The 12,017-nt window shown below is 34.9% G+C and overlaps 1 protein-coding gene across 40 annotated transcripts in view; it reads left to right on the top strand.

The window, feature by feature from the left end:
- The window catches only part of ATRX (ATRX chromatin remodeler), a 316,685-nt gene that overhangs the window by 241,988 nt on the left and 62,680 nt on the right, over positions 1-12,017 (top strand). For all 40 annotated transcript variants that reach the window (XM_078363312.1, XM_078363309.1, XM_078363298.1 and 37 more), the window contains one exon: positions 668-776. In XM_078363312.1, coding sequence (XP_078219438.1) covers positions 668-776 — 109 coding nt within the window. The remainder of the gene's footprint in view (positions 1-667; positions 777-12,017) is intronic.

The raw sequence follows: 12,017 nt of genomic DNA, 5'->3' as shown, positions 1-12,017 counted from the left end.
GTAAAATTTCACCTCATTTCTTGCTAGTATAGATTAAATGAGAAAAAACTTTACCTCACTGTCTAAAATTGACATGTCAGATTATTAACTTAAAAAGTCGTAATTCTTTACACACCCACACCCACCCACATGCATGCCCACACACCACTTACAAAATGGAAACATACATTGAAATTTGTAGCTACCCCGTAGAATAATTTTTGGCACATAGTAGGTATTCAGTAAATATTTGCTCAGTGAATAAATAAAGGCATTCTTTTTCTCTCATTTTTATTTGATCATTATCAAGTTGTTAGTAAGGAGAAAAATGTGGCTATTTACAGATAATAATAAAAGCATGCCTCATGAGCGAATTGTAAGTTTAATCATATTCTTTTGACTGTTTTAAGCATTCTAATCAAGGAAACCCTTTTAAGAAATTCTGATGTAGATGAAATAGGTTTTTAAAATACCTGAGCTCATCACTAACAATTTGAATGAAATTCGTGGTGAATTTATTTATAATATAATTTAATTATTGATTAAGAAAAGTGTATAATGTATTTTGCTATACAAATAGAATATATAAAACACACTTTTAAATGATGAGCAGGGTGGAAAATCTACTCTCACTAGTAAGCAGAGCAATATATCAAATTCCTTTTGTGTTCTTTTGTTAAATTTTCAGGTGAGGGGAAGTGGCTTCGAAACATTGACTATTACCGTTTAGATGGTTCCACTACTGCACAGTCAAGGAAGAAATGGGCTGAAGAATTTAATGATGAAACTAATGTGAGGTAGGAAACATTTTCTGTATATATAGAAACATTAAAACAATTCATTTTTTAATGTACATACAGCAAAGTTCACCATTTTTATTGTGTATTTGATTGTTTTTCGCAAATGCAAGATACAATCAGGATGCAAAATGATGTCATCACTCCCTGCCCACTGAATTTACTTTCATTGAATCATATCATTTGTGGCCTTTTGAGTCTCACTTCTTTCACTTAGTGAAATTTATTTGAGAATCATCTAGTTGTTGCATACACCAATAATTTTTTTAAAATTGTTGTATAGTCTTCCATTATATGGATATATCAGAGTTGGTTTAGCTACTTCACTTGAGGGACATTTCAGTTGTTTCCAGGTTTTAGAATTAAAATCAGAGCTGCTCTAAGCTTTCATATTCAAGTTTTTGTGTGAACATACCTAAATGATATGAAAGCCTGGGATTTATAGTAAGTTTATATTTATCTTTGTAAGAAACTGTCAGTTTTCCAAAGTAGCTGTGTAATTTTGCATTGCCACCAGCAGTTGTGTGAGAGTTCCAGTTGCCCTGCATTCTTGTCTGTACTTGGTAGTGTCATGTTTTTATAAAAATTATTTTACTTATTCTAATATAGGTATAATGGTATCGCTTGTGATTTTAATTTGCTGTTCCCTAATGATAAATCATGTTAAGCGTCTTTGCATGTGCTATTGACCATCCAGGGAAATTTGTGTATGTATTGTTGATATTGTTTTAAGCTGTTAGTAATTGATAAAATCAAACTACATTTGTAAAGGAAAAGTTGTGTATATAGTCATATATCGCTTAACAACCAGTATACATTCTGAGAAATGCATCATTAGGCAATTTTGTCATTGAGTGTACTTATACAAACCTAAGCCTACTGTACACCAGTAGGCTTTCTGTGATACAGCTTATTGCTTCTAGGCAGCAAATCTGTACACAGCATGTTACTGTACTGAATACTGTAGGCAATTGGAACACAATGGTATTTGTGTATGTAACATACCTAAACATAGAAGAGATATGGTAAAAATATGTATTATCTTATGAAATTGCCTTTGTATATGCTGTCATTGACTGGAACATTATGTGGCACCTGACTATACATACATATTAACATATGTTCATATGCATACATATACTTATACACAAAGGTAAGAAAGCATGGCATTTAAGAAAAGGATAAAGAAGATGGGGTTAGTATAATAGAAAGATGGCTGAAGTATGCCTTAATAAATATTTTAAACTATGGAGAATATTATACTGTGTGTGTAAAACATGTTTTAATTTTAGCAGCATCATGAACTAGACCTAGGCTTAAGGCTAGAGAAATTTCAGTTACATTTTAGGAAGATGAATAATTATTGAAAACCTGTAGTCTAAGAGAGCTTACAAAGGGATGATTTGAGTACAGTTAAATTGTAAATGTATATGATTGATTATATAACTGCTTAAAGAATAAATACATTTTTATATTCTGTGTTTTTCATGTTTAAACAAATTATTTTTTGTGCATGAATGTGAAGAAGTAATTTTATTGAGTAACCCACATTTCTCAAAAGTAATCTAAACCTTTGGCTTGCTCGGTTTCCCAAATTTTAAAATATGACAATGGCATATGATCTGTCACATGACATTGATTGACACTTGATGATTAGTAGAGGAAAACATTGAAATGTAGACGTTGAGCTATCAGCTTGGCTTACTCACTAGTGAATTACCCCTAAACATATGCCAAAAAGCATTTCATTCAAATTCATGCTTCAGGCAAATATAGTGGTTGAGTATTTCTTATCCAAAGTGCCTGGGTATGTTTGGGACAAGAAGCATTTCTGTTAGGGGATTTTTTTCAGATTTTTGAATATTTATATTATATTCTTACCTGTTGAGTATTTCAAATCTGAAAATCTGAAATCCTTAATGTCCCAATGAGCATTTTCTTTGAGTGTCATGTTGGCAGTCAAAAAGTTTTAGAGTTTGGAGAATTTAGGATTTCAGACTTACAGATTTGGGATGCTCAACCTGTACATATATATTATGGATTTGGAGAGTAGCTGAACCCATGCACATGAAATCCACAAATTTTATGTGCTGTCTCTAGAAATCCAGAAACAAACTGAAAATGAAATGAAAAGCAAGATGAAAAGAGCAAAGAAAAAAAAATCCACAAATGTTTTAGATTATATCTTTGTATATTCTAATTTTTCATGATTCAGTAATTTTCAATAAGTAGAATATAAATATAATTCTTGTATATGCCAAAGCAATCTGAAAGACACATTAAAATAAACTTTAAGATAATGACCATTTCTAACGTTGTTTTATGTGAGCTGAAAGTAATTTTCAGCAGACTCAGAGTGCCTGGTTAGCTTGATACTATTTTTGGTTTGTTTGTCTTACTTTTAATTTAGAATGATTATAGATTCACCTGAACTTGCAAATATAGTACAGAGAGGTCCTGTGAACCCTTCATCTAATTTTCCCCAATGGTTAAATCTTATAGTTCAGTATCAAAACTAAGAAATTTTGCTGGTAGTAGACTAACCTTTTATAGTCACACCCATTTTTACTACCAACCTTGTCACTAACCTTAACCCCTGACAATGACTAATTTATCCTCCATCTGTATTATTTTATTGTGTTAAGACTGTCATATAAATGGTATCATTCTTTATGTGTGATGTCTTGAGATTGGCTTTTTTCACTCAGCATAACTTCCATCCAAGTTGTCACATGTATCAATAGTTTGTTCCTTTTTATTACAGAGTAGTATTTCATGGATGGATGTACCACAGATGTTTAATCATTCACTTATTGCAGGACATTTTTGTTTTGTCCAGATTTGGCTATTAGGAATAAATCTGCTGTGAACACTGTGTTCCAGCTTTTTGTATGGATCTAAGTTTTCATTTCTCTAGGATAAATGCCCAGGAATGCCTTTGCTAGGTCACATGGTAAGTATGCATTACTTTTTTAGGGAACTGCCAAACTTATTTAGAATGAATGTACCATTTTATAGTTCTACCAGCAGTGTGTGAGAAATCAAGTTTCTCTGTATCCTCACCAGCATTTGGTATTATCAGTATTTTTTATTTTAGGTGTTCTGATAGGTATGTAGTGGTATCTTATTGTGGTCTTAATTTGCAGTTCCCTAATGACCAGTTATATTGAATATCTTAAGTATTTATTTGCCATCAAATATTGTATTTCCTCTTGGGTGAAAATCTTTTTATATCTTTTTGTCCATTTTCTTACTGGATTGCTTTTTTTTATTGTAGAGTTTTGAGAATTCTTTATATAATCTAGATATGTATCCATTTTTTTATATTTCTTTTTTAATCTAAATTTTATTTTTTTGTTTTATAACTTTTAAAAAATATATATATTATATTGCATTTTAGGTTCTGCATTACATGTAAAGAAAATGCAGGATTGTTGCATAGGTACATACATGGCAATGTGGTTTGCTGCCTCTGTCCCCATCACCTATATCTGGCATTTCTCCCCATGTTATCTCTCACCAACTCCCTTCCCCACACTGTCCCTCCCCTAGTCCCCCCCACCCACCCAGAGACCTCAGTATGTGATGCTCCCCTCCCTGTGTGCATGTGTTCTCATTGTTCAACACCCGCCTGTGAGTGAGGGAACTTGCTGGGACTGCACTCTGGAGATGTTCCTATTTGGCCATCTTGGCGCAAGTCTAAAATCTCTTTTCAATTGTAATATTTTTAGCAGTAGAGAATCGATAACTTTTCCATTGAGTTTTCTGATCTGTGAACACAGTGTATCTCTCCATTGATGCGAATCTTTGATTTCTTCCATCAACATTTTGTAGTTTTCAGTATACATGTCCTGTAGATCTTTTGATAGATTTAAACCCAGGTATTCTCTTTTTTTGAGTCATTGTAAATGATACTGTATTTTAAATTTTCATTTCCATGTGTTCATTGCTCAAATATAGAAATGCAATTGATTTTTTGTTGGTCTTTTGTCTGTAATCTTGCTGACTTCATTTGTTCTAGAAGTTTGTTTTGTGGATTTCTTTGGATTTTCTAAATGGACCGTTATATTATCTGCTAGTAGGGATAGCTTTATTTCTTTTTTTATGATCTGTATGCTGTTTGTTTCCTTTTGTTGCCTGTTGCTATTGACTTGGGGTGGCAGCAAAATAGTATGGAAAATATTTAAGGAAAGTTATAGATTATAACCTCAAACCTTTTGGAAGGCTGAAAGATTTTATTGGGACAGGCTGAAGGTGGTGACTGGTCCATTATTTTAAGTTAGGGAGAGATAGATATGATCAAAGGCCTTGCCCCACACCCATTTGTCTCCAGGCTGTTTACTCATGTTAATGTTGTGCTGGACTGCCCCTCTGGGGAGGACCAAAGGGGAATTACCTGTTAATAGTATTTACTATGGGCCCCAGAACCTAAAGCTTTTATCATTCCCAAAACCGTTCTCTTAACCATATTAATTAACCACAAGTGTATTAACTTAGAACCTGTGTTGTAAAAACTTGAGGGAATAAATGTGTGATGGACAAAGGGTCTGGGTTGATTGGTTGCAATTTACCTTCTGAAAGCAGCCAACGGCCATCCCCAGCCCACTTGAAACACTGTAATGGTGTAGAATGCATTCATTCATCCGTCCGTCTCACTTGCCTTATTGCAAGAAAAGTCTCCAATTATAATTGTGAGTTTGTCTATTTCTCCTCTCAGTTCTGTCAGGTTTTGCTTCTGATATTTTCAGCTCTGTTTATTATACACATTTAGTATTGCTATATCCCTTCCTATTGCTCATACTGGTTAAAACTTTAGAGTAATATGGTTAATAGCAGTGGTAAGAGTGGACATCCTCACCTTCTTCCTGATCTTAGGAGAAAAGCATTTTGTCTTCATTACCTGTGATGTTAGCTAAGTTAGATAAGTTTTTTCGGAGAAAAAACTTATAATCTCATTATACAGAAATAATTTTCTTCCCTATTGCTTCTCCACATTTTGGCTTAGATCAAATTTAGAAATGATTTTCTTAACGTTTTTGGTATTGTGTTTTTAGAGTATCAAGATGTTGCTGCATATTCTGATTTTTATGTTAGCTAACATCACAGGTAATGAAGGTTTTTTTTTGTTTTGTTTTTGTTTTTTTGGCGGCGGGGGTTGAGGGGGTTATTTTTGTTTCTGTTTTTGTTTTGAGACAAGGTATCTAGGTATCTATCTATCACCCTGATCAGGGTTCTGTTGTGTGACCATACCACACTGCAGCCTCCAACTCCTAAGCTCAAGAGATCCTCCTGCCTTACCCTCTTTGAATAGATGGGGCTATAAGAGTGCACAGTCATGCTGTATGTTTTTTTGTGATTACTCTTCATCGAGTTGACGTTTCCCTCTATTCTTAATTTTCTGAGTTTTTATGACAAATGGATGTTTACATTTGTCTAATGCTTTTTCTGTCTCAGTATTGTCTGTTTTTTCTTCTTAATCTGTTAATATGGTGTGCTATGTAGATCTGTTTTTGAATACTGAACCAACCTTTCACTCCTGGAATAAAACGTCACTTGGTCATAAGGATAATTCTTTTTATATAGTACTGGGTTCTGATATTTTGTCGAGAGATATTTATGAGTGTTAACTGTTATATATTCAGTTGTTTTGTGTTGTTGTCTGGTTTTAGTATCAGGTTAATATTGACCTCATAAAATAAGAATTGTTTTCTATTTTCTGATAAAGATTATGGGGATTTGTGTTAATCTTAAGAATTGTGGTAGTTTGTGCTTTTGTTCACTTCATTGGTTCATTTATTCATAATTTCAAATGTATGTATAGACTTGTTCATAGCATTTTGTTAATATCCTTTTCATGTCTTTAGGATCTATAGTGATTAACTTCTGTTTCATTCCTAATACTGGTAATTTGTGTGTTTTCTGTATATTATACTTGCTAGAGGTTTGTCAGTTTCAATTCTATTTTAATTTCATGTTGCTTTTGGTTTGTTTTACTCTTCTTGTTCTACTTTTTGGAGGTAGATGCTTAGATTACTAATTTGATTTGAGAATTTTCTTCTTTAATTTAAATTTAATTCTAAGCATTTAGTGTTATAAATTTTCCCTTCAGCACTGCTTTAGTTATGCAAACTTTGGTGTGTTATATTTCCATTTAGTTCAGTATATTTTTATTTTCTTTCAGAATTCATCTTTGACTCATAGCTAGAAGCATATTGTTTAATTTTCATGCATTTGGAGGTTCCCATTATTGTTCTGTTGTGGATTTCTAGTTTAATACAATTATGTTGAGGAAATATACTCTGTATGATTTCAGTCCTTTTAAGTTTATTGTGCTATGTTTTATGTCCCAAGTAGACTGGGCCTTGAAGAGAATATGTACCTTGCTGTTGTTGGATGGAATGTTCTATAAATATTGATTATTTTTTCTTCCATGAGTTTGTTGTATTCTTCTTTATGCTGATTTTTTTTGTCTGGGTGGTTTTCAGCTTTTCAGAGGAAGGTTGAAGTCTCCAACTATAATTGTGGATTTGTCTGTTTCTCCTTCAGTTCTGTTAGGTTTTACTTCTGATATTTTCAGCTCTGTTATTATAAACGTTTAGTATTGTTGTGTCCCTATCCCTCATAGTTTTCTTTCCTCTGATACTGATATAACCACTCTTGTTTTATTTTGATTGATGTTTGCATGGTATATAGTTTTTCATCCTTTTACTTCAACTCACCTATAGTGTTGTGTTTGAAGTGAGTTTCTTATAGACAGCATGTGGTTGGGTCATTTTTTTTTTTGAGTCATGTTTTTATTTTATTTTTTACCCATTCTTTCTTTTAAATGGTGTGTGTAGACCATTTATATTTAATGTATGGACTTCAGTCTGCCATTTTATTTTTTTGTTCAATTTTTTTCTCTTTCATTCTATTTTCTTTTGTTTATGATTTATTTTTCCTCCCTTCCTGTGGGTTAGTTTTATATTTTTTAAACTGTTTTGATTCATCTATAGTGTTTTTTAAGTGTATCTCTTTGTATCGCTTTGATAGTGGTTGCAGTAGGTTTTAACATCATATATATACACACACTTGTTACAGTCTACTGGTGTCATTTTGCAAGTTTGATTGAGGTGCAGAAACCTTACCTCTTTATATCCTTTTGATTCCCTTTTTATAATATGACTGTCTCAAGTGTTTAACCATATCAGTTTGTGTTGTCATTCTTTTTTCAATTTTAGAATGTAATTTAGAAAACACTGCAGAAGGAAAGTGTTGTATAGACTCATATTTATAATTTGCTGTTTTAATTGTTACTTCTCCCTAATGTTTCACTATTCCTTCTTTTATATCATTTGCTTTGTATTTAGAGAATTTGTTTTAGCCATTCTTTCTTGTTTTTTTTGTTTTTTTCTTTAAATGCAGGGTCTCTCTCTGTCATCCAGGCTGGCATACAGTGGCGTAATCTCAGCTCACTGCAGCTTTGACCTCCCAGGCTCAGGCCATCTTCCCACCTCAGCTTCCCAAGTAGCTGGGACTCAGGTGCACACCACCATGCATAGTTAATTTCTGTATTTTTTTGTAGAGATGGTTGCACCATGTTGCCCAGGCTGGTCTTGAACTCCTGAATTCAAGTGATCTACCTGCTTTGGCCTCCCAAAGTGCTGGTATTACAGGCATGAGCCACCACACCTGGCCTAGCCAGAGCAAGTCTGCTGGCAACAAATGATTTCCCCTTTATTCTTTAATGGTATTTCAAATGGAAATAGAATTGCAGGTTGTCAATTCTTTCCTTTCAGCACACGAAAAATATTGTGTCACCACCTTCTTGTCTCTCTGGTTTCTTATGAGAAACCTGCTGTTTGAGTTGTTTTTCCCCCCTTAGATAAGATGTTGTTTCTCTCTTCTTTCAAGATTATTTTTCTGCATTTTCAGAAGATGACTGACTGATGTATCTTGTCACGGATTTGTTTGGGTTTATCTTGTTTGTGGTTCATTCAGCTACTTGTACCTGCAGGTTTATGTTTCTTGATAAATTTTAGTAATTTTCAGTAATTATTTCTTTGAATACCTTTTCAGCCCCTCCTTAGGAACTCTTCTTTTAGAACTCTAATGACAAAAATGTTAAATCTTTTGTTATACTCCCATGGGTCCTTGAGTCTCTTTTCCATTCTATTTTTCTCTGTTGTTCAATTTAGGCCATTTCTGTAGTTTAGGCTTCAAAGTCACAGAATCTTTTCTTCTCTGCATTCTACTCAACTCATTCTGAGTTTTTAATTTCTGTTATATTTTTCAGTTCTATTTTTATTTATTTATTTATTTATTTCGAAACAAGGGCTCACTCTCGCCCAAGCTGGAGTGCAGTGACAAGATCTCGGCTCACTGCAAACCCTGCCTTCTAGGTTCAAGCAATTCTCGTGCCTGAGCCACCCAAATAGCTGGGGTTATATAGGCATGCACCAGCACACCCAGCAAACTTTTGTACTTTGAGTAGAGACGGGGTTTCATCATTTTGGCCAAACTGGTCTTGAACTTCTGGCCTCAAATAATCTGCCTGCCTTGGCCTCCCAACATGCTGGAATTACAGGCATGAGCCACCATGCCCAGCCTGAAATTTTCATTTGGTTCTTTTTTATGTCTTCTGTTTCCTTGCTGAGACTATTTCTTTCATTTGTCTCAAGTGTGTTAATAATTGCTTATGAGGTGTTTTCATAATAACGACTTTAAAAATCCTTGTCAGGCAATTCTAACATTTTTGTCATCTCAGTGTTAGTGTCTTGTTGATTGTCTTTTCTCATTGAACTGGAGATTTTTCTGGTTTTTATTAGAAAGTACTATTTAAACTGGGCATTTTGGTTACCGTATCGTGAGATGCTGGATCATATTTAAATCTTTTGTTATAGTAAGTGTCTTCTAACAAATATTTTGGCAGGGCATGTGGTGCCCTACCACATTGTTGCCAGTTGATAGCGGGAGTTCAGTCTCCTCATTATGCCTCTACTGGTATTATCTTGGCTGGGTGGGGGGACAGAGGCTCAAGATTACCTGTTTACTTCTCCACAGATGGCCTCCACTGACACCACAGGGAGTAACTCACTAGTTACTAGATGGTGGTATAGTTCCAGTAGGAATAGAAGGGCTTTTTTTATAACTGCTGGTTGTGGGTGTATGTATAGTTTCCCTACATGGTCTTTATGGACATTATTGGGTGAGAGGGAGGACCTTGTTAAATCAGATTCTCTGACCCCATCCTGGCAGTGCCTTGTTATAACTTGGTTATGGTAGAGGGATGAGGGTTCAGCTGCATTTTTAAATATATATATATTAAATATATCTTTTATCACACTTTAGGTTCTGGGTACATGTGCAAAACATGCAGGATTGTTGCCTAGGTACATACGTGGCAATGTGGTTTGCTGCCTCCATCCGCCCGTCACCTACATCTGGCACTTCTCCCCATGTTATCCCTCCCCAACCTCCCTATCCACCACTGTCCTCCCCCAAACAGACCCCACTTTGTGATGCCCCCCTCCCTATGTCCTTGTGTTCTCATGGTTCAACACCCGCCTATAAGTGAGAACATACGGTGTTTGATTTTCTGTTATTGTGTCAGTTTGCTGAGAATGATGGTTTTCAGGTTCATCAGTGTCCCTACAAAGGACACGAACTCATCGTTTTTTTATAGCCACATAGTATTCCATGGTGTGTATGTGCCACATTTTCCTGTCCAGTCTATCATCGATGGGCATTTGGGTTGGCTCCAGATCTTTGCTATTGTAAACAGTGCTGCACTGAACGTACGTGTGTATGTGTCTTTGTAATAGAATGATTTATAATCCTTTGGATGTATACCCAGTAATGGGATTGCTGAGTCAAATGGAATTTGTATTTCTATGTCCTTGAGGAATCGCTACACTGTCTTCCACAATGGTTGAACTAATTTACACTCCCACCACCAGTGTAAAAGTGTTCCTATTTCTCTACATTCTCTCCAGCATCTGTTGTCTCCAGATTTTTAAATGATCGCCATTCTAACTGGTGTGAGGTGGTATCTCAATGTGGTTTTGATTTGCATTTCTCTAATGACCAGTGATGATGAGCATTTTTTCATATGTTTGTTGGCTTCATAAATGTCTTTATTTGAAAAGTGTCTGTGCATATCCTTCAACCACTTTTGAATGGGTTTGCTTTTTTTCTTCTTGTAAACCTGTTTTAGTTCTTTGTAGATTCTGGATATTAGCCCTTTGTCAGATGGGTAGATTGCAAAAATTTTTTTTCATTCTGTTGGTTGCCAGTTCACTCTAATGATTGTTTCTTGTGCTGTGCAGAAGTTCTAGAGTTTAATTAGATCCCATTTGTCTATTTTGGCTTTAGTTGCCAATGCTTTTGGTGTTTTAGTCATGAAGTCCTTGCTTATGTCTATGTGAGAAATGGTTTTGCCTCAGTTTTCCTGTAGGGTTTTTATGGTGTTAGGTCTTTATGTTTAAGTCTTTAATCCATCTGGAGTTGATTTTAGTGTAAGGTGTCAGGAAGGGGTCCAGTTTCTGCTTTCTGCACATGGCTAGCCAGTTTTCCCAACATCATTTATTAAACAGATAATCCTTTCCCCATTGCTTGTTTTTGTCATGTTTGTCCAAGATCAGATGGCTGTAGATGTGTAGCATTGCCTCTGAGGCCTCTGTTCTGTTCCATTTTTCTATATCTCTGTTTTGGTACCAGTACCATGCTGTTTTGATTACTGTAGCCTTGTAGTATAGTTTGAAGTCAGGCAGTGTGATGCCTCCAGCTTGTTTTTTTTTGTTTTTTTTTTTTTTGCTTAGAATTGAGTTGACTATGTGGGCTCTCTTTTGGTTCCATATGCTGTTTTGATTACTGTAGCCTTGTAGTATAGTTTGAAGTCAAATAGTGTCATGCCTCCAGCTTTGATCCTTTTGCTTAGAATTGTCTTGGCTATGCGGGATCTCTTTTGGTTCCATATGAAGTTTAAGGTGGTTTTTTCCAGTTCTGTGAAGAGGGTCATTGGTAGCCTGATGGGGATAGCATTGAATGTATAAATTACTTTGGGCAGTATGGCTGTTTTCATGATATTGATTCTCTCTAACCATGAGCATAGAATGTTTCTCCATCTGTTTGTGTCCTCTCTTATTTCCTTGAGCAGTGGTTTATAATTGTCCTTGGAGGGTCCTTTACATTCTTTGTTAGTTGTATTCCTAGGTATTTTATTCTCTTTGTAGCAATTGTTAATGGCAGTTTGTTCTTGTT

This window comes from Callithrix jacchus, chromosome X (genome assembly GCF_049354715.1).
Source record: "Callithrix jacchus isolate 240 chromosome X, calJac240_pri, whole genome shotgun sequence".
In the NCBI taxonomy this organism is placed as follows: Eukaryota; Metazoa; Chordata; class Mammalia; order Primates; family Cebidae; genus Callithrix; species Callithrix jacchus.
The sequence above is the reverse complement of the archived record's forward strand: the minus strand, read 5'-3'. Positions and strand labels throughout refer to the sequence as shown.